This window comes from Maniola jurtina, chromosome Z, assembly GCF_905333055.1.
Source record: "Maniola jurtina chromosome Z, ilManJurt1.1, whole genome shotgun sequence".
Taxonomy (NCBI): domain Eukaryota; kingdom Metazoa; phylum Arthropoda; class Insecta; order Lepidoptera; family Nymphalidae; genus Maniola; species Maniola jurtina.
The window spans coordinates 7685750-7709552 of NC_060058.1; the positions used below are offsets into that span (position 1 = coordinate 7685750).

At 35.2% G+C, this 23803-nt stretch overlaps 2 protein-coding genes across 3 annotated transcripts; one reads left to right on the forward strand and one right to left on the reverse strand.

The window, feature by feature from the left end:
- Positions 1–1750: 1750 nt before the first annotated feature.
- LOC123880077 (MAGUK p55 subfamily member 7) lies at positions 1751–16840 on the reverse strand. Of its 2 annotated transcripts, XM_045927978.1 has the most exons (11): positions 16494–16840; positions 15430–15704; positions 14791–14922; positions 14437–14466; positions 12941–13108; positions 11019–11215; positions 10063–10178; positions 8663–8980; positions 4740–4910; positions 3934–4106; positions 1751–3602 (listed from the first exon to the last, which is right to left on the reverse strand). In XM_045927978.1, exons 1-11 carry the CDS (start codon positions 16522–16524, stop codon positions 3426–3428), a joined length of 1788 nt encoding a protein of 595 aa, XP_045783934.1. In that variant the 5' UTR covers positions 16525–16840; the 3' UTR covers positions 1751–3425. The 2 variants fall into 2 exon arrangements, with proteins under 2 accessions (XP_045783934.1, XP_045783935.1); XM_045927979.1 differs by lacking the exon at positions 14437–14466.
- Positions 16841–17603: 763 nt separating this feature from the next.
- LOC123880074 (ephrin type-B receptor 1-B) lies at positions 17604–22855 on the forward strand. Its single transcript, XM_045927973.1, has one exon. The coding sequence runs from the start codon at positions 17983–17985 to the stop codon at positions 21019–21021; it is 3039 nt and encodes a 1012-aa protein (XP_045783929.1). The 5' UTR covers positions 17604–17982; the 3' UTR covers positions 21022–22855.
- Positions 22856–23803: the final 948 nt, after the last annotated feature.

Sequence of the window (23803 nt, forward strand, 5' to 3'; positions counted from 1 at the left end):
TAACATTAAAATTGAAATTCGTATGAGCAATTTCTTGTGGTTAGTATGTAAAAATTGCAAAATAGATTAGCAACAAAATATGTTTAAATGTATTGAATGATGAAAATATATTTTATAGCAAAAAAAATAATTAATAGAAAGTTACAACAAATGTTGTAATAGAAATATATATTAAATCAAAATAATCTACGAAAACTTAACACGTAAAAAATTGTGTGCCTTAGTCCAGGCAGTAAAAACTCAGTGTGAAACCAAAGAACATATTATGATGCATATTACGGGAAAAAAAATACGCGTAGAACTGTACACCTCCTTCATTTTTTGTAGTCAGTCAAAAATAAATTAAAACCGAAAGTTTTTCATTGAAGATGTAAGTAAGTCAACATCATTTGTCATAAGAACCACATGAGCATACGATGAGGGCTACACACTTTTGGAAAAGGAAAGTAGACTAGGGCCCTCAAATTAAATAATATACTTATTTCAGTTTTTAGCCTGCTTCATGGCTGTTGGCCTTTTAGAGGTACGACGAAATAAAAACAAGTAAATGGTAATAACGATATTAAGCTAACTAAGAATATGTAACGCTATATTGGTAAAAATTTTTCCCACGGTTCGCGATTTCTCAACTGCGTAGATGGCCTCATTATTAACCGACTTCAAAAAAGGAGGTGGTTCTCAATTCATCGGAATCTTTTTTAATAGATAAATTACTTACGCATAAAATATCTTTAGTAAAATTTTCGCTGTTATTTATAACCTAAACCAATATTGGAAAATTGTTTACGTTATGTAGAATTTTTACTAACTCTACGGGTATTATATTAATATTGCTATATAATACGACGATTAATTATTTATTTATTAATTATTATTCTAAATATATAATATATTTCCAAGGTCCGCAATGGCATAGATTAATATTGAATAACGAATGTCGTCCGAACATTATTTTTTGTATATACTACATACTTACTATTTTTCTATAACATTTATAAGGGAAAAGTTAACTATGTATTTAGAAATTCACATATAGAAATTCTTTTAAAATATGGAAATTGCTACTTATTTATAGGTTTACTCCGTTTAGTTTTAACTCCACAATGCTGACTTTTCGCCTAATATAATTAAATATTAATTATATAATATATGTACTAACTTGTTTGTCCGTTCGTGTTTATAATTCATAAATATTTAATATAATATAAAATGTGATTGCCAATTTATACGAGACATTTCACCGCGATTAACAGCCTCATCGGGTGTCAGAAAGCCTGGCTCATTTTTGCGCAACGGATCAGCCTGGCTGTCCAGCGCGGAAATGCAGCCAATATTCTTGGCACCATTCCACACGGGCATTATTTGTATTATAATAAGATAAGGCTAGCTTTAAGTTTTATTGTAATATTTTCAGTAAAAAAATGTATTTTTATATAGGACTATTCCATAGAAATATGAAAACAACATAATATACTCCTTTGCAAAAAAACGGGCATGTATACAAATGAACCGTACGAGCCCCTACTATAAGAAATTATTACTTCAGAACGCAGAATTAGTATAGCATTTTCTTCATAACACCCGCGCTCGTCAGTCCTTGCCACACAGTAAAATCAGAGTGTCATCAGAAAAAAGTACGCTACTCTAGTTCGCTAGTGTACATGATGCTCAATTTATTGCAAATCCCAAACGGAAATCCGGTGCTCACGGATTAACATAAGGGCATTTGCAATATATTAGTAGTTAGAAGATCTTCCTTACCGTCTATAAGCTAACTTGAGCTCCCTATACTTCTAGGTTCTCGAGGTATTCTGAAGCGAACTTGTTTCTTAATATCAAGTCAAGATCCTTTCTGTCAAGTTCATTTTCATGCCAATGAAACATTTTTTATATTGAAGACTATTAAAATTAAACTAAATGATTGCCAATTAAACAAAAATCAAACCACCCGTTTTTTAAGGAGTTTATATAGAAAACTCATCTATAGTAAGCACCCAATTTTTATTATACTAACAATAGAAACATTTCTTTTTTTAGGAAAATGGATTAGTTTTTTTTTTTTATAAATTATTATTTTATGGTCAAAACATGTTTGCAGATAATTAGTTTTTGAGTTTCTTTAGATTTTATATTTCAATTTGCGTCTATGTAGTAAGCTCCATCATGTATCACAACAACTAGAATTATAAATTACAAGTTAATAAGAGAATTCCTACCTGATCGCCTCATAAGATACTAATCTATTTCGCTCGGGCCATCACGTGTATTGATGTTCGATGCTGGACTGGCATATATCCTAAAATGTACTTAAAAAGACCAGAATTATTAAATAGGTTTTTTTTTATATATTTCTTATACTCACACGATATAAATGCATTAAACCACCCGTTATATGATTCTGTAACTCGGTACTAATGGAATTTATTTAAAGGAAAACTAATATAAGTACCGTGGTAAAAAGGTACATAAACCATTGAGCTATAATATTATGTACGTACGATAGGGAAGACACCGATTCGAACCTAAGCTGTGGTGTTAGTTTTTATTTTATTTTATAGCAATATGTCTTCGCAAAACTGAAATAATATTTGAAAAAGTTGAATTGCTTAAGAAACATGTCTCGTACAGTATAGTTCAATGTTCTATGTTGCAAGTTAAACAAGTTGTATAGTATCCCTAGTCATAAAACTAGGCTAATCTATAATAGGATAGTATTTATCAGACAATTTAAATATGTACAAACTACATCTTGCGCCTTTGGTTCTATGGTTAAAGAATTGCAATAATATTTATGCTAGTATTTACTATGATTTATTTAAGTATGTAATATATATTTATTAGGTAGGCATATCTGCCTTTGATTATAGCGAATAAATTAAGGAAGGTAGGTATATTTTTTAAGGATAGGTAGTTGGTATAAGTTTCAAAATCAGTGTCAACATAAATCCTAGGGCACAGTTTCTTAGGTACAAAGGCATAACGGCGACTTTATACATATTTACATTATAACAAATTTATATGAATAATAGAGATTTATAAGAACGAACATCAAAACTATCCCATTTCGCCAGCGATTTGAGAGGATTTTAAAATGGTAAACTATTCTAAAATCACATAGCAAAATTATTTGGGTAGCCTAAACAAATATAGAACAGAATCAAATTACTATCCTATAGAACGTAACGAATTGAACTATAATCATATAATAGAAAAGTAACGTAAGGTCAGCGTTATAACGGGCCCACTCACACATAGGCAGGTGTGACAGCTAGCTCCACCTATTAAGCTCATCCGGCTCTTGGCTGACATTGGCTGTGCTTGCCATCGCACGCTATGTGTGAATGCACCTGTTAAAGCGTTTTATATTAAATGGACCTTCTGCTATCTACTTATTTTGAGTTAGAAATTAATTAATAAGAAACGGCTCACTGAACCCACGCCGCCGGTACCCAGAGCGGTTCGGACTGCACTCTCCACGCCAACTTCAGCAACTGAGTAAGAGCCGCCGCCAAATCCTCGTTTACTATCTCCTCGTCGAACATGTACCCGTACAAAAAATTAATACGATTCGAAGACCTTATTATATCTGTAAACTCTTCCTCCTGCAAAGACAAACCAATCTGAAGATATCTTCGTAGATTATCTAAAGTAAATTACTAACCTATGTATAAATCCGTGCAACAAAATTTATATCACACATAGTTAGGTATTATAACATTTCATGAAAACATAATTGAGATAATTTCTGCATACATAACGCTTCAGTACTGAGTGAACATACATATCTCAAACTTCAGCACTGACAGCAAGCGAACCGTGGCCTAGCGGTCAAGACGACCGGGCGCGATTCAGGAAGACGCAGGTTCAAAATTATTTAGAAGTTTCTTTGAAGAGTAGGGAAAAATACTATCATAAAAAATACAAATAACTAACCGTAAACGCTCTGGAACTTTCCTTGTCAAAAGTGGAGCGAGCATTAGCAGTAGTTCTAGTCTCGATGAGTTTTTCTAAGGTAGGTGGCTTTATAAATATAATGTAGGGGCGCAGCCGAGGCGTGCGCAGCATCTTCAAGGCTTGCCAGTGGGGGCTTATAACACAGACACGCCCTAAAATGAAATATCATTTGTTTATTGATAAATTATTACAAGGAAATCTAGCAAAAAATGCATAGCAACGTTCTAAAGCACGCCGCATAGGTTTACAAAATGGCGGCTCCCGGGTGCTGTGACAAACAAAGAAACTTCACATGCGCATGTCCGTATATATTTCGTGACGCGCATGTGCGTAACATATTCAAGATGCGTACTTGAAATTTTCTTTCTTTATATTTTTTTATTTTTTTTATTGACGTTATAACAACAAATAACAAAAATTTCGAAATGGCTGCCATGAAAATTAAAAAAATATATATTTATTTCTTGTACAATGGTACGGAACCCTACGTGTACGAGTCTGACCCGCACTTGATCAATTTCGTCAAGACGGAGCTGTACCCAATATAAATGTTTTCGAGAGCTTGTCGCTATGCACATCGCCGAGGCAGTTAAAAATTTATACTGAATACACAAAGAAAAATAACATAAATATGGTCTTGAAAAACAAACACACGAACCAAAAACAATGATATCTATTGAAATAAAAACAATAAATATAAAATCAGACTTAGTCAAACTATACAAGAGAAAAACAATTTTTTTTTAATTAAACAATACGCACATAAATAAAAATATCGGACTCACCTGAATTCACTATAGTTTCTACACTCTCTGCGGAAGTTCCATACAGGTTCCCCTTATACTCCCCGTGCTCAATGAACTTCCCCTCAGATATGTCCTGCTCCATCTTCTCACGCGTAACAAACACATACTCCTTTCCATTTTGTTCACTGGGCTTTTGAGCGCGAGAGGTATCTGAGTTGCAAAAAGTTTTAAAATTAAAACATCAAAACGCTTAGTAAAGATCTAAAAATTAAGACAAAGGGGTAAAAAAATATGGAGTAACTAAACACAACCAAATCAATTGAGAATCAAACTAAAAGTGGGCCCTGGAAAATCTGGAAACGCGTAGTAGAGATTTAGCGCATGCGTCATGTTAGAGATTTTTCGGAGCCTGGTACCAGATTGGGCCCGGTATGCGCAATAAGGTTGCGTGGGTCGTGTGTCTATCGATTTCCTTTTCAGGACCAGCCACACCCAATGTCAAGGGCTCCAATAAAGATACACATACACAATACACATATGGAAGGAAGCCAAGCCTTTGAATAAAATGGTTGCTTACAAATCATTAACTATTTCCAAACGTCATGATGAAACTAAACGAAAAGCAAATTAGAAATTGTAATAGAATCGCACTTTTTGAAAATCTGTGGGAATTAATGTAATTTTTTCTACTAAAATTCCACGATATTTTAGTCTTGCCTCTACACAGGGTTAAAAAAATCTAATAAAAGTATGGTCCTGAAAGAAGTATATCACACAATCGAAGGTTATGTAAATGATACAAGATAAAGTTAAACAGCACTAACCCGACCTACCTGCAAACTGGTTGGCTGGTAGGTTTATATTTATGTGTGCTCGACTGAAGCGTATAAACTACTAATAATTCGAAAAAAATCTAATAAATATCTAACAGTTAATTTAAATATTTTTATTCTATTAAACTTTTACAAGTACTTTTGAATCGTCAAATGCATTATATCATTGGTTCGGATTGCCTTTCCTACCGAGAAGAAACAGAACTAGAAATAACTAACCATTGTTAGTTATTTCTTTACACTTCACCTACTCAATCGATTTCAAAGGACAACTTAAGCAATACTACCTGGAAAACATAAGATACTATATTATTCTAAATAAACAAAGGCATAGGGCGGGAATTTTAAAACCTAAATCTAAAGGAAGATTTTGGCAAAAGCTAAACTTGATAAGAAACTTAATACATTTAAAGATAACAAACAATATATCATATTCGGGGCATCAGAGTTAAAATCAATAATGCAGCAGATACTATCCCCTCTCTCCCCTTTCTCCCTATAGCCACAAGCAAGGTCACCTAGGATCACAAGCATGCGCAAAATATGCAATCCGTAAGCAAAGTTGACGCAAAGTTTTGGAAGTGATACTTCTTTGTCTGTATAAAGAATAAACTAATAAATATAAATGGAAGTAATTTTATGATGAATTATTTAAATTGACGAAATTAATCGTGACTGACATGCATAAGGCGTCATTTACCGCCACCGTCTCGAATTTTGACTGGAATTATTTTAAGCCTCCCATTTTCATTTTTTTTTTTTGAAAAATACTATTATATAAAAATAAAATATAGTGTGTGAAACTATTGTGAAAAATTTTAAAACTTGACGCCATTTCCAATTTGTGCTAAAGGCAGAATTCCTTCTAAATCGATACCCGGTAACTTCTTGATGGGTAACAATAAATCGATGGCGATCAATATATATACGTATAGCTTAATAACTATAACATATAATGCATGCATTTTCACTCCTTTACTTTTAGGAGCAGGTTCGAAATGTTCATATGAATATAATATGATTTATCCTTGCACATAGATATTTCCTAAGTCCTTGAGGTATAAAATCAATAACTGCATAAGCAAGATCTGCCTTGAAACCTACGCCCATATCCTCCATTAAAGACATGCGCAGTATACATATCCTGGGCAAAGCAAACGAATGAGGCCATATGCTTTTTATCCAACAACGGCGTAGAATGAAAAGAGTAATGTAATCAACAGACTAAGTATAATTATATGTGTGATGTTATGACGTCTCAAACCCAAAATTTATTTCATATAGAGGATGCCCGCGACTTCGTCCGCGTGGATTTAGGTTTTTAAAGATCCCGTGGGAACTGTTTGATTTTCCGGGATAAAAGTAGCCTATGTCCGTCCCCAGGATATAAGCTAACTCTGTACCAAATTTCGCTAGAATCGGTTAAACTGTTGGGCCGTCAAAAAGTAGCAGACAGACAGACACACTTTCGCATTTATAATATTAGTATGGATAAAATCATAACTTGTGTCACTAATGCTAGTCTGATACGTTACTACCGATTCAAAAAGCAGATTCTACTGAGAAGAGCCGGCAGACACTAAGATAGTGTTTTCAAATAATACAACTAGCTTACTATCCAAAATCACCCCCACTAAAACGTAGCTCTTAATTTTGAGCGTTTCTCTATTTAATTCTAACTAACTTGTAATTTAAAATTTGTAATGCATTCCTATTTGAATAATGTCAATAGTCGCATAAACTGCGCACCAATGCGTGATTGAATCACGCATTGACGCATGAAAATGCGCGCGCGATAGCGTATCATACTTTTGCAATGCAATGTAAGTCTTTAAACGACTTCATTAGCGCGTAATTTAAGAGAAGCCATAAAGTCGCATATGCATTTGGGTAAATTCATGAATGGGCTTCGCTAATCTTATCACATGAAAAGCTCGTCAATTAGAGATACCTTCAATAAAGGGGTTGGGAACGACGACGACAGCGGTTTTAAAATATTATTAAATATTAATAATTTAAAATAGCGGTTTTAATATTTAATTTAATTATATTAAAATTAAATTTAAAATCATATTTAAGACTAGCTGATGCCCGCAGCTTCGCCCGCGTGGATTGGTCAGATCCCCTGCAGCATCAGGATTGAGGAGTTGGACTCCAAATTTTTTATGAAACAATGTCGCAAAGTTCCTCTATCGATTAAAAAAGAAATGACGCAAATCGGTTCAGAAATCTCGGAGATTTCGGTGTACATAGGTAGAAAAACACAACTCCCTTTTTGAAAGTCGGTTAAAAAAGTAGCCTATGTTACACCCTGGTCAATCCTCTACTTGTCTGTGAAAATCCCGTCAAAATCGGTTCAGCCGTTCCAAAGATTAGCCTTTTCAAACAGACAGACAGACAGACAGACAGACAGACACAAAAATTTTAAAAACGTGTGATTCAGTGTTGGTATCGTTCAAATAACCATATGAGCTTAATATGAGGTAGTTATTTCGAAATTACAGACAGACATTCCAATTTTATTTATTAGTATAGACTCAGCAAAAGTAAGACTCCATTTTTTTACTTTTGTAAAACGTAGAGTACTGTAAGAGCATTTGTAAATTATAGTTGATCCACTACAAACGTGGGAACAGAGTCATAAATCATTTTTATCGGACACCTAAAAGTGATCCTATAAGGGTTCCGTTTTTCCTTTTGAGGTACGGAACCCTAAGAAAGATTTGTCGATAGTCGATAACAGGTTATAAAGAGCGAAGAAGAGATGAAAGAAATATTACAAAATATTGTTGCCAGCTATCTGCCTCCGAACGGCATCTCTGTCGACTTCTACAGCATTGTCAGTACCTTATGATCGTAATGATTCATGACTCAGTTCGCACTTTGTAATGGTGCAACTATAGTCCGTTCCAAATCAAAGATAGCACAAATCGAGAAAACTTTGACTGAATTCGTATAATCAATGTCTTTCGGTTCAGTGTTATCAGAAAAATATGATTGGTTAGTACCATGGCTATTTCAGAGCGATTAGGATCGGACTAAAGGAAATGCAGCAATGCACTTAACCATTAAGATTTATAAAACATTCGCAGTCATTTTGTATGTATTCGCTATATAAATAATACTTACAAGGTACTGGTGTGACGTATTTCTCTGGATCGGTTGCTATTAGTCTCCTTCGTAGTTCGTTACGACCGACGCCGGGCGCGCCAACCAGTACAATAGGTCTCACAAGTCCAGGACGTGGATAGAGTCTGGCCACCTCTTCATATGTTGGAATAATTTCCCGATCAAAGTCATCGTTCTCTTTGATGTCGTATATGATTTTTTTTACTTTAGGTAACGATTTGCATGGTAACAGGGCGGTGGCGTTTGGTGTTGGTGAACAAGGAGTTTTGGGTCCGCAATCTGAATTGGCTGTGGATGGGCTGCAAAGTGCAGGCTTACCTATAAAAATGCATTTTTTTTAGATGATGCAAGAAATCGAACGAGCAAATGATCTGGTGTATAAGGTGACAACAAAATAGAAAAGTTAACTCAAACAACTTCTTAGAATACTTTACGTAAATAAATCAAATACAAAGAGTGATAAAGTACCCAGAGATCCGATGAACTGCTCTAACCTTTATAATTTGCTGTGTTGATTAATTTTAATGATTTAAATTAAAGGTTGTCTTAAACTTGCCCTTAAATAGAGATTTTTCAAGGGTCATAACTTTCAAAATAAACGTAATTTGCATAGAAAATGGAGAGATGAATCAATATCTGACTTAGACTTATATTTATTACTACAATTAATAGAATGATAGGCGTAATACGTTTGTATGGAGAAGTGCGTAAGAAGGGCCACCTTAATACGATTGTATGGGAAGCTATGGAGATCGATGGTTACTTCTCGTTATAAACTTAGCGGAGTACGATTCTGGCAGAGGTCTGGAGGAGGGATAACGTTGTACGACATCAAAGGTACAGCTCAAAACTGCTCGAGATGGCGCTTTAATGTAAACTCTGGTCCACTGGGCGAACATAGAACTAGGGCAACCCGCATATTATCAGAAATCATTGCAAAAAAGGCACACTGCTCCTACATTTTGTACTCAACTCCACAGAATATTCATATTCCACGACACTTGGTAGGACTTTTAAACTCATCTTCCCACTCTTGCTTGCGCGAGCGCTCCTACAAAGCCAATCCTCGTGTGATGCCTATGCGTTCGTACGTTAAATCAAAGACACTAGCAGTGCCTTTTAACAACATTACATACTACCTGATGCCTGCAACTTGATCCGTGAATTTAGGTTTTTAAAAATACAAAGCAACAGTTCAATTTTTTTGCACGGATATCGTTAAAGGTATGTGTGACATAGGCCACTTATTATCCCGTAAGATCAAGGAGCTCCCACGGGATTTTTTAAAACCTAAATCCACACGGACGAATTCGTGGGCATCAGTTAGTATCTGATAATATACGGTCGGCCTTACGCTAATGGATCGCCAAAATCATTCAGTAGCAAGTAAACAAACTCACCATCCATAGTTTGCGGGTCGACTTGGCGTTCATGTATAATTCGACCCTCTTGTAAAGCTCGTGATGGTATGAGCCCCGCTCGCATCACGCGATCCCCCTCACGACGAGCTTGCCACCTAGAATCAATAGAAATTCCACGATATCAAATACAATTCGTTGCAAAACCCAGCGTTTAAGTGTGCTAGACATGAGCATGACTTTTTTTTCTCTTCCGCTTTCAACTACTAACCAAAATTGGGTAGCAAAGAATGCCTTATTGATCTGCACTGAATTGATTCTTGTAGCTAATTATATCCTGATAGTCTAGTGGTTAAAACAGGGGGCCTGTTCGGGAGGTCGGCTCCGAATGAGGTAAGGATGAGGTTTGATCCGTCAACCTTCTGATTTTGAATCTGACCGACCGTCGAGCTATTGATGCTTATAATGCATAAATGAGGAATCATTCACCATGTTTGCTTTCTATTCAACTGTCATCACAAAAATACAGTTGAATTAAGGACTAAAATAGTATTTTTGATATTACAGAAATAATATAATAGCTAAAATAGCTAAAAGATCTGAAAATAAGTATTTCCACGTACTATAATCGCATATAAGTTTTAATCAATCCATACTTAATATTATAAATGCGAAAGTGTGTCTATCTGTCTGTTTGTCTGTTTGCTAGCTTTTCACAGCCCAACAGTTTTACCGATTTTGATGAAATTTGGTACAGAGTTGGCTTACATCCCGGGGACGGACAAAGGCTACTTTCTATACCGGAAAATTAGAGTTCCCACGGGATTCTTAAAGTTTCGTTTAACCGATTTATACGAAATGTGGTGCAAAAATAGGTCCCAGGAATTGACATAGGCATCTTTTTATCCTGGAACTTTTTTAAATCCACGCGGATGAAGTCTCAGGCATCATCTAGTAAAGAATAAAGAATAACGATAATCTGTAACATTAAAACTTACCAATATGCGTCGTCCTGGGACACTATGTGCAGGATGTCACCCTTCTTGAAATTAAGTCCTGCTTCCTTACATGGTATATAGGGATCTTCAGAAGAATTATAATTAAACAATGCTCGAACTCTCACTTTACTCTCTCTTGACCCGCCTTTTCCAAACGATGGCACTAGTTTAAATGTTATGGTCCCCTCTGAACTTTGCTGTAAAATAAAAAGGATTTATTTTTATACTAATTATACACTTTGTTCAAATTACATTTTATTTCAATAGAATTTAAGTTCTTCTGAATCATTAATTCGTTCCAGTACTCGAAAAGTGAATCTTTTTTCTAAATAGTATAAAACAAAGTTGTCCCGCGAAACAAATCCACTTTTGGCTGTGTATTCCTTTTACTTTCTGAATTTCTTTGTGGATATTTCATCCTGACTTAATATTTAAAACCGTTAGAACGGCTATATTAAATTTATTCTTATAATTAATTATTACTAAGTTCTTATAAGATACAATGTGTGAACTATTACGTAGTTGGAAGAAGAAGGGTTCTAGTTCGTGTAATTCCATCGCATGACGCCATGCCGGTAACACAATACGCTCCCACCGGTGTGCAATGTGCTTGCGTAGCGCCTACGCTAGGGATACGCGTAGGGCTGGCACTCCACGGCACATGTGGCTTGGCTAACAAATATATTTAACTAAGTTCTTTTAAAAATAAACAACGCGACGTGTGAATGGTTCTTACGTATAACGTATCCGCAAATATACTCGTATTACTTAAAATAATCGGGAAGATAATACTAGGATTGTATAATGTAAATTGTGATAGTAAGCTACGACGAGGACCCAGTTACATGGATTGTGATCACGACAGAACTGCGGTGGTATGAGACGTGAGGTATTCGTCACATTTATCGTAACATGTACCCGCTACCGTATTATATCGTCGTTAAACTACGAAATAAATCAAAAATCATTAGTTCCATTGTACTACAAATTAAGGTCATAGCACACATCAACTCGGAAAGGGATCGCCGTATCAACTTGAGCCTACCAGTATTCTTTGTATGAAACTCCTTACTGCAACGCACACCAATCGGAATCGTAGCGCCTCCTGAAAAGCTTACGAACCGCAGTGCGGTGCGTGGTCGACTTGTAGTTCCCGCGTTTACAGCTCGCCATCCCCGTGCTTATGTCCGTCTCTTTGTGGACGAAGAGACGTATGGAAAGATGGTATGGTTCGTCTTGCCTGTGTGCGGTCGGCGAGCTGTAAGCGCGGCGTTGCCTAGCCGTAGCCGAGTTGATGTACTGGACCTGCTAATCCGCTCATACATTGAGTTGATGGCGAGGCGAAAGGCGATAGTGACGTTTTCTTTTTGAGTTGATAATGTGTCCTGTCAACTTTAATTTGCAGTACCAGGAATGGATCTAACACTTGTTTGGTTAGCGGGAAGTGACAACCCTTGCATGTTAGCAATGAAGTAGGTTTCCTTTCCTGTTAATATGTGATATTGATTGCAGGTGACCTATGCGAAATTATTTGTGTGCGGTCATCATCATCACGATCAACCCATTACCGGCTTACTACTGAGCACAGGTCTCTTTTCAGAATAAGAAGGATTTGGTCATATCTACTACGCCAGCCAAGTGCAGATTGGCAGACTTCACACACCTTGAGAACATTACGGAGAACTCTGAGGCATATAGATTGCAGGTCTCCTCACGTTGTTTTCCTTCACTGTTAAAGCAAGTGATATTTTATCACTTAAAACGCTCAAAAAATTAGAGGTGCGTGCCCGGGACGAAGCCCCGACCTCTCGAACAAGAAGCGGACGTCTTTACCACTAGGCTATAACGATTTATGTGCGGTAATAATCTACAGTTTTAACAATAAGAGTATAAGAAGGAGTATAAGGTGAAAATTAGCTTACCAAGATAGATAAGACATCCGCTGGCGTTTTGTTCTCCACACTAACTCCATTGACTTCAATTACTTCATCACCAGCGTGAATGAGGCCTGAACGGTCCGCAGCACCGCCGTGCATCACTCTAGCTATGACAATCTTCCCAGTCTCCTCATCGGTCTTTATTGTAGCACCCTGAAATAACAGCGTATTTATTACTATTTTTTCATTAAATTATCTATATACTAGCTGATGCCTGCAACTTCGATCCCGTAGATATAGTTTTTTTAAATACCGTGGGAACTCATTGATTTTCCGGGATAAAAAGTATCCTATGTGTTAATCCAGGGTATAATCTCCTATCCAAATTTCAGCCAAATCCGTTTAGTAGTTTTTGCGTGAAAGAGTAACAAACATCCATACATCCATCCATCCATGCATACAAACTTTCGCGTTTATAATATTAGTAGGATATAAAAGGAAAAGATGACTGACTAACTGATCTATCAACGCTCAGCTCAAACCACTGGACGGATTAAGCTGAAATTGGGCATGCAGATAGAGCTATTACGACGTAGGTGTCGGCTATGAAAGGGTTATTGAAAATTCAATCCCTAAGGGATTAAAATAGGGGTTTGAAATTTTTATGAAAATCTGTCAGTTTTAAAGTTACTAGTTAAGTACTTTAGCTAGCTATATCTGTTTTATTATATACAAGGAAAAAAGCTGACTGACTGACTGACTGATCTATTAACGCCCAGCTCAAACCGTTCGCTAGAAAGTACTTTTTTAAGTGTAGTCCACGCGGACAAAGTTGTGGGTATAAGATCAAGCCACCTTTCAAACAAAACAAAAACTAAATTAAAATCGGTTCATTAGTTTAGGAGCTACGATGCCACAGACAGATACACAGATAGACAGATACATAGATACACAGTCAAACTTATATTGGGTTCCTCTCTTTTTGGGTTGGGGGTTAAAAACAAAATGAAATTGCTGTTATACAGAATGAGAATGATATTCTATGCAACAGATTGCAATTATCATACTGAAGTTGGTGAGTTTCAAAATTCTACTATTTTATGCAAAAAAAGTGTGATGTGATAAGAACGTGTATTGGTACATGAGAACGAAATAAAATTAGGGAAAAGTGAGAAAAAATAAAAGTGGGAATACCACAATACATATTGCACTAACATCTAGAGATAGCAGCTAATAAATAGAGAATGTTTAACACAACTTGCCAGAAAAATACAGTACCTGAATGGATGGCGATTGCAAATCAATCGGAATAACATATAAAATCACTTAACTTACTCAAGAAATGTTAAGCACTCTTTTTATTTAAGGGATTTTTAATAAATTAACTAAAAAACATATTTCGATAAAATCAATACAAAATTAAAATCATTTAAAAGTTATGTAACAAGAAAAGGACATACAGTAAACACAAAATACAATTATTAATACATTAAAATGGAATGAAGCATATATGGTGTTAAACAGTAAACTTGTATACGTACCACTATTGGCTCGGCACTCTGAGCTCCACCCTTTTAATGAAAAATCGATTACTTGAATACATCCTTTAAAATTATTTCATTGAAATATATAAATCTGAATCTCACAAATAGTGCAGATGTAAAATTGTAATTTACGTTAGGCAGATAACCCAATATATTTATTAGTATTGCAATGGAAGCATTCAAGTAGGTATATTAAAGTTACAAATATATAAATAAATACTCCATAAAATAGATGTTTGATTAATTTTTATAATACAATTTATAGCTGCTATTTCTAAATGAAAATGCTTTATTTGTGAAATGTGTCTTATAATAATTATTGATAATAATAATTGTTGATACTGTGCATACCAGTGGTTCATCACTTTTGACTAGTTGAACTATTTTTACAGTTTCTTCCTCATCATCTGTGTCTTGCGGAATGTCTGGTAAATGAGGGTAGTAGTCCTTTTGCGCCACAGCATCATGAGTACAGAGAATCGCCTATAACATTATAAAAATCCAAATAGAAAATTAAGAAAACATTTATTAAATAAAAAACCGGCCAAGTGCGAGTCAGACTTGCGCTTTGCAGTTCCGTACTCGGGTATTTTTTCCAACATTTCGCACGATAAATCAAAAACTATTATACGGAAAAATAAATAAAGATCTGTTTTAGGATGTACAGGTAAAGCCCTTTTATATGATACCCCACTTGGTATAGTTATCTTATTTTGTAAATTGAAACACATTTAATTTATTTTAAAATGATGTAACCACAAATTCGCGGTGTTCAGATTTATTCCTGTACTTGTGCTATAAGACCTACCTACCTACCAAATTTCATGATTCTGGGTAATCGGGAAGTACCATATAGGTTTCTTGACAGACAGACAGACGGACAGACAGACAGACAACAAAATGATCCTATAAGGGTTCCGTTTTTCCTTTTGAGGTACGGAACCCTAAAAATATACTTTATATTAGGTATTTATTAAGTCAATAACAAACCTGTAAATGTGGTTTTTGAAGCAAATTTAAGAGCTCTTCATATTCATTTGAATTTGTTACCACATCTCCAAACATTTCTAACACTTCTAAAGTAACTTGCATGGCATTTGACAGTAAGGGGAAAAACTTGTCATCTTTGCATTGGGCTGCCACTATTTTGTTATGCACCTGAACAAGTGCATGAAGTTGCCTAGATTGAAGTAGTTCACTCAGAAAAGCAACATCTTCCCCACCTGACTGCACTTCTTTCAGTGAAGATAACAGCCGAGTCAAAGCTAAAACATTATAGGTCATATTGTTAAAATCAAGTAAAGTATATATGTCTCTTAGTACAGTTGGTGCCAGTTAAGAGGGGTCTCTCCGTCACTCGCTCCATACAAATGTAGTTCGTCTCTCATTGACAAATGAAATTGGGACTACGATTGTGTGGAGCAAGTGACGGAGAGAGCCCTGGAGTTCTAGATGACAAGGAAAAGGGGTGTCTGGGCATGGGCATTGGACTTTTATAATTGAACCACTAGGTAGATTGATAAAAGCTGATCACAACTGTACTTAGGCACCTAAGAACTTCATATTAAATGACTGTATTTCACATATTGTGTGGCATGTACAAATAAATAACTTAGTGTTAATGAACTGTCAATTAATAGAAACTGTTAAGTATAGTATTTGGCTGTGAATCAATTAACTGACTAATTAAGACAGTATTAAAGTATGTCCACTGCTTATGATATTCTTGTAAAAAACTAAATCAAATCTTACGCACATTATTTAAAACTAAATAAAATCTTTCATACATTATTTTATTTGTAAACACACACACTCATGTTCACAAAAACTCATATTTGTAAGACACAGTACAAGAAAAATGTTAAGTAGGTAATATTTATCACAAAAAATTAATTAAGTATGTAAATGTGATAAATGCAATACAAAAGTGTAACTCAATTAGATATACACATCAGAATATATTTTCATTTATTATCTTTTTAAAATTCTATTTATTAAATATATATTTTAATTAATCACATATTTAGGTAATACAATATCAAATCAAATCATACCTGGATCCCAGTTCTCTGTTGCACTATCCATATTCACAAAATCATTAAATAGAAAATTAGGAAACCTAACACAGAACTTGAACTATAAGCCACTATTTAAAAAATGCACATATTCACTATAATCACCCATATACTTATGTGAATTAAATAATAGAGTGCTTATATAATAAACCACCTTTTGCATAGCCCTTACAAGAATAATATATTTTTCTTTATTGTCGTCCACTTATTAACTAAAAAATGTATCTATATCTTATTCAAAATCTTGAAAAAGAGTACGTTAGCATCTGAATAAAATAGGATAAGGTATCCCGAAATTGTATATTGCATTTTGTGAACAATTGGGTGACCTGAAAAAAGGAAAATCTTTGACTTCTGAGCCAGTGTTGCAAAGGTGTAAAATTAAAAATCGTTAGCCAGCTAAAAATCGGAAGAAATCGGGAGATTTTTAATCCAAACAAAACAAAAGTATTTTATAATGATTGATTTATTATGTACATGGATTAATTATTGTTGTTGTGAATCATTATTATACATTGATTAAAAATTTCTGTCTTCATACCATCTCTCACTTGTTATGGCAAACTGAAAACTTTGAAAACAAAAGAACAAAATGTTTTCAAACTTGCGTGAGCCATCACCACATTTCAGGTGTGATTCTTGAAAGCTTGTCCAAAATAATTAAATTCTTCTGTTTTTTCACAGTTGAGTAGTTTAATATCTGTGCCAATTTTTAGCGTTCCGTACCTCAAAAGGAAAACGGAACCCTTATAGGATCACTTTGCTGTCTGTCTGTCTGTCCATCTGTCATGTTTGTCAACATGAATACAATACAATATAAACTACAGATAACATTGTAATTAATTGTAAGTGCGTCACACATTGTAAGTTAGTAGTTAGGTACTTTACGCAAAATTTTCATCTAAACTCCAGCTACTAAATCAATGTTACCCACTTCTACTGTAAATCACACTATGTTTGATGCATTGATGTGTTGAAGTTACCCACTGCCTACCTACGTATCCTATCCACATCCATAGTGACCAAAAACTCCGAGTAAACCAGAGATACATATTTTAATATTTGTTTTTGTTGTTAGCAACACAGAAAAGTGCTGCGCGTCCATGTCAAGTTTTCGAGATGTACGAGATTTTGATTCGGTAATAAGGGATCAATATAAAATAAAAATGTGAATTCTCTACATTTTGGAACATGTGTTAATGTGAATGTGTTTGAATATCAATAACGTTACTGTGATCCTTCACTTCTAAGAACATCCGACCATCACTTATCGCACTGTGAACACTTGAAGTACATTGCCATACAGAAATGACGGGACAATCCTTTATCTTGGACAAAGTGAAGTGTTAGCCATAATAGCCAGGACCCGTTTTGTGTCATTATGTAGTGGGAACGTTGTGATTTTATTACGTTTATTTTGATAAATATAGTATTTACCACTTTGATTAGTTATTGTTATGTCGTCGAGATGATGTGGGTTTGCGCAGCGGTGGCGGCCGCCGTAATCGCCGCTTTCAGTGTCCGAGGCGAGCAAGTAATGCTTCTGGACACCACGACTGAACAGACTTTGGGATGGACACGGTATCCGTACGGTCCACAAGCAAGTACACCTGGCTGGCTAGAAGAATCATATACTAATTTTGAGAAAAATATTAACTGGCGATCGTACGTCGTTTGCGATGTTGCGCACCATAATGTCAATAATTGGTTATGGACACCATTCATAGAGCGAAGAAATGCAAACCGTATTTATATTGAGATCAAATTCACTATCCGTGATTGTTCACTTTTCCCTGGCAATGCACTAAGTTGTAAAGAAACATTCAGTTTATTGTACTATGAGTTTGATGTAGCAACTAGAGAACAACCACCATGGGAACCTGACAGTTATAAATTAGTTGGCCGCATTGCTGCTGGTGAAGGAAGATTCAATACCAATTCAGAGGTTGATATAAACACAGAAGTGAAGAGTATAGCAGTAACTAAACGTGGAGTATTTATTGCATTTAGAGATCAGGGTGCATGTATTTCTATTCTGGCTGTGAAAGTGTATTACATAACTTGCCCAGAAGTGACTATAAATTTTGCAAAGTTCCCTGCCACCCCGACAGGCCGTGAGGTGACTGTTATTGAACAAGCAAATGGCACATGTGTAGAACATTCAGAAACTGCCCAGGGAGAAGCACCACCAGTTTATCTGTGCAAAGGTGATGGAAAATGGACTCTACCAAGTGGTTCATGTAAATGTCGCGCAGGATATGAACCTGATCTCAATAACCAAATTTGTAATGAATGTACACCAGGAAAATTTAAATCGCACACAGGGGATGAACCTTGCATTCCATGTCCTGATTATTCTGAATCCACAGCATATGCTTCAGATGAATGTAAATGTGTACCTGGATTTTTCAGAGCAAAGAAAGATCCTAAGAATGTCCCTTGTACACAACCACCTTCAGCACCAGATAATTTAACTGTTACCTTCGCTGACCAATTTTCAATATCACTTGCCTGGCAACCGCCTCATAAGACTGGTGGCAGAAGTGATGTCACCTACAAAGTGCATTGTTCTAATTGTGGGCCCAGTGTGGAATATAGACCTGCTGCATTTGGCCTGAATGCAACTAGAGTAACTATAATGGGATTAGACCCTGTAACAGAGTACAAGTTTCAGGTGTATGCTCTCAATGGTGTGACTGATCTAACAGGTGAACCTCCAAAGAAGGTAGAGATAACAGCTGTAACTGAGGCATCTGTTGTAAGTGTTATTACTAAGTTGAGAGTTGTTAGTGCTGAAAGTGATAAATTATCGCTTGCTTGGAACCCACCACCTATAGATCTAACTGACCCTGATGATATCATAGAAAGTTATGAAGTTAAATGTTTTCCAAAAGATAATTTAGAGAAAAGCGTGAATGCCACAGTTCGAATAACAAAAGAGCCTCATGTTACTATAAGTGGATTAAAAAGAGATACAGAATATGGTATAAGAGTTAGAGCTAAGATGAAAAGAGGCTGGGGTGAATTGAGTGGTATTATATATGGGAGAACTGGATCTGTACTTGAAACATCATTTGTTGGAGAGGAAGAAGGTGCACAAGTGCGATTAGTTGCAGGGGTTATGGTTGCAGTTGTGGTCATTTCAGTTGTCGCAATTATTGCTACAGTCTTGTTTTTGCGTTCTCGTGCTGATGATGAGTGTGATAAGAAACAGCCCAGCGATTGCAATGCGCTGAACTATCGTAATGGTGAAGTATATACTGGTCCTGATAGGCCAGCTAAAACAAGCAGCAACGCTACCACTCCTCTCTTTGCTGGAACAGGTTCTAGAACATATATTGACCCTCACACATATGAAGATCCTAACCAAGCTGTTAGAGAATTTGCTCGTGAAATAGATGCTTCTTGTATAACAATAGAAGCAATAATTGGTGGGGGAGAGTTTGGAGATGTGTGTAGAGGAAAGCTAAAGTTACCTGCTAGCTGTGGGCAGGAAATTGATGTGGCTATTAAAACTTTAAAACCTGGATCTACAGAGAGAGCAAGACGGGATTTCCTCGCTGAAGCATCTATAATGGGCCAATTTGAACACCCTAATGTTATATTTTTGCAAGGTGTGGTAACAAAATGTAATCCAATTATGATTATTACTGAATTCATGGAAAATGGCTCTTTGGATACTTTCCTACGAGCTAATGATGGCAAATTTCGTGTATTGCAATTGGTAGGAATGTTACGGGGTATTGCTACTGGTATGCAGTATTTGTCAGAAATGAACTATATTCACAGAGATTTAGCAGCACGTAATGTACTCGTTAATTCCCAACTAGTATGCAAAATTGCTGATTTTGGATTATCCCGTGAAATTGAATCAACCGCAGATGGAGCCTATACAACACGTGGAGGGAAGATACCAGTCCGCTGGACGGCACCGGAAGCTATTGCTTTTAGAAAGTTTACGTCAGCAAGTGATGTTTGGTCAATGGGTATAGTTTGTTGGGAGGTTATGAGTTTTGGTGAGCGGCCATATTGGAATTGGAGTAACCAGGATGTAATAAAATCGATAGAGAAAGGATATCGGCTTCCAGCACCAATGGACTGCCCAGAAGCTGTTTATCAGCTTATGCTTGATTGTTGGCAAAAAGAACGAACACATCGACCCACCTTTGCGAGTATTGTTAAGACTTTAGATAAGCTTATTCGTTGTCCTGATACTTTGAGGAAAATAGCTCAAAATCGTTCCGCCGATCCTCTTGCTGGTGACACACCTGACTTGATCCAATTCTCTTCTGTTGAAGAATGGCTGGAGTGCATTAAAATGACGCGTTATATTGAGAAATTTAGAGCTGCGGGCATAACTGATATGAATGCTGTTGTCGATCTCACAGTACACCAACTGGCTTCTCTAGGAGTGACTCTCGTTGGACATCAAAAGAAAATCATGAACAGTGTGCAGAGTATGCGTGCTCAAATACGTGTTAGTGGTCCATATGGTTTTCTCGTGTAATGAAAGTGAAAAGTACTGTGCATGATATGAGACAAAAACCATTGGATATTGATCTCTCATAAAAGTGATGAGTAAACAGTCAGTGATTTATATAACAAATGCATTTTGTATATTTTTCTAAAAATGAAACTGTCATAATATGATAAGGCAAACTAGATAACAGTCTATTCATACATACTGTTAAGTAAACTCATTATCATCTCAATGTGCAGTTTATTTATACTTCAATTTACTTTCTGTGTAGTGTTTAGTTTAAGATAATTTCACATGATGTCTAAGTTTGACAGCTACTAATTGTAATAATACTCAAAAGTATGGCCTAATTTCTAAATTTATTGTTTTCCTATAGTTATTTATTGTAGGTTTACTAAAGTAATGTCCTTACACTCTGTGCAACGAAATAAGAGCCATGATTTATTTTAAAAGTAAGAAAAATTTAAAACAGTAAGTTACATTTATTTTTAAATTTATTAGTATAACTGCCATCAAATTTGTTTTTTCCGGTAACTGTATCATCATTTACATTATTCTGAAATTCTTACAATGTTTAAAATTCTTGAATTAATACTTACTTAGTTAATTTCTTAAATATAATACATGAGTCATCTTTTTAATAATTATTAAAGAATTAGATATTTTATAGCAACATTCCGACTAATGAATACAATTGTTTTCTAAGATTTTTTTAAATTATATTAAGTACATATAATATATATGTACTATATATATACATATATATGTATTGTAGGTAGCTAAATTTGCTCTAATAATTATTTTGATATGAATTGTGTTTATTAAAGTTAAAAAAATTAAATATTAAGATAGTGTTTAGTATAAGATGTAAAAAATACTCAACAAAAGTCTATGCCAGTCAAAGGTTTATTTATCCTAAATTCATTTTTATTATATTTATATACTGCCAATGTGATCAAATTCAAGTATGTACTTAATTAATTTATAAACTTGCCACAATATTATTGCATTTATTTAAGTTTTGGCTGCTTGTAAATAAGGCTGAAATGACCACAATGTGGAACAAATTATGTACTTTAGTGTGAATCCTTGCTTTAAAATGTTAGATAATGGTGCTTGGTTGGTTGTACATAAATTTCTTAGCTGAATTGGCACATCTAAAAGTAATTCTAATATTTTCAGAAGGTTACCCATGGAACAAGACAGTTTACTACTTTGAGACCTATCAATTTAGCTTAAAGATTTGTAACCAACTTTATTATAGGTACCATTGCATTATATTGTAATTTAGTTTTTTTTATAACTCGAGTGTTTCATTATGGCTGTGTAGTACAGATCATCTGAAAAATATTATGTACAGGCACAATGCAAAACTGAGTAGATTCCTGCGGTAGTAAAGTGGTGCGTGAGGGGTGTGACGCGAGAGCTCAATGACTTCTTTTTTTTCTTCTCTCTGGGCTGGTTTTCGTACTTAAACGTTTCCGTCTGTTGTGAGTCTTCACTCCAGCCATCAAAGTTTGCTCCAGAAGCCGAGTAGACCACCCAGGTTGCCGCTCAGTGATTTGTGAAGTTATGACAACTGTTACCCTCCTGCACTGCTCCACCACCGCAGGAACCTCCTCAGTTATGCGCTATACCTTTAGTACTAGATGATGTTCGCAACTCTGTCTGTGTGAATTTAGATTTTTAAAAGTCCTATGGGGACTCTTCATTTTCCGGGATATAAGTAGCCTAGATTATCTTCCCCGGCATGCAGGCTATTTCAGTATTTCGTCAAAATCAGTTAAACGTGGAAAGCTAGCAGACAGAAATTTTTACATTTACAATATTAGTATGGATTATATTGATTATATCATTTAAATATTGAACTTGTACTGAATTTTTGTTTATGACTTTCTAGATAAAATATCTATAAATAGTTTGGCGCTTTTTTGGCTATCTTATCAACTAGCTGGAAACTATAAGGTACTGCAAGAACAACTGCATATGAGTACCTACAAAAAATATAATATTTGGTAAGACATGCCTCAACATTAGTGATTAAATGCTTCCTTGTGACAATGAATGCAGACTAAAGGATCTGATTGCAAAAATATGCAAACATCTACCATCAAAATTGACAAGATTTTTTTAAAACTTTTTACACTTAGCATATTTCTTATTTAGAACTTTTTTAAAATAGATTAGACTAGGGTAAATAAATAATACTGCCAATGTAGTTGTAAGTGCTTTCTTTATTATTCCCAGCTTAAAACGGGTCATGGGTGTGTTTTGTCATTTGAACGTGTTGTTTATGCTATGCGATTTTAGTGAAATTATATTGAAAAAATAGTTATGTGCTGAGCGACATTTATATATGGCGGTGACCGCTAATTGCGATTTAGTATTTTGTAAAAACTGTATGGGTGGTGAATTATTCTATCCTACTGACATAATTTTTGTAAGGCATAGAACCTTCGTAACCTTATTACACTAAAACAGCTATGGAGTAACCACACATAGTAAAGATATCGAATAGTGGCAACCTTCACCCATTTTTTAATCAAATGAAAAATATTTTTTATAACCAACATGCGTGATTAAATAATTGCATTTATAAACTGGGCAATACTTACACACATCTGTTGCCTGAGTAAAATAGATCATAACTTAATTTAATTAGGCAACCTATTGATGGTATGTTCGTTCATGCATTATTTTCCTTCGGTTCACAGAGTAATCTGGATCTAGGCTGAGATTTATGTTACGTAGCCATGACTTCTTCCTTCGTCCCACCCCTCTTTTGCCAGCTATTTTACCCATCATAATG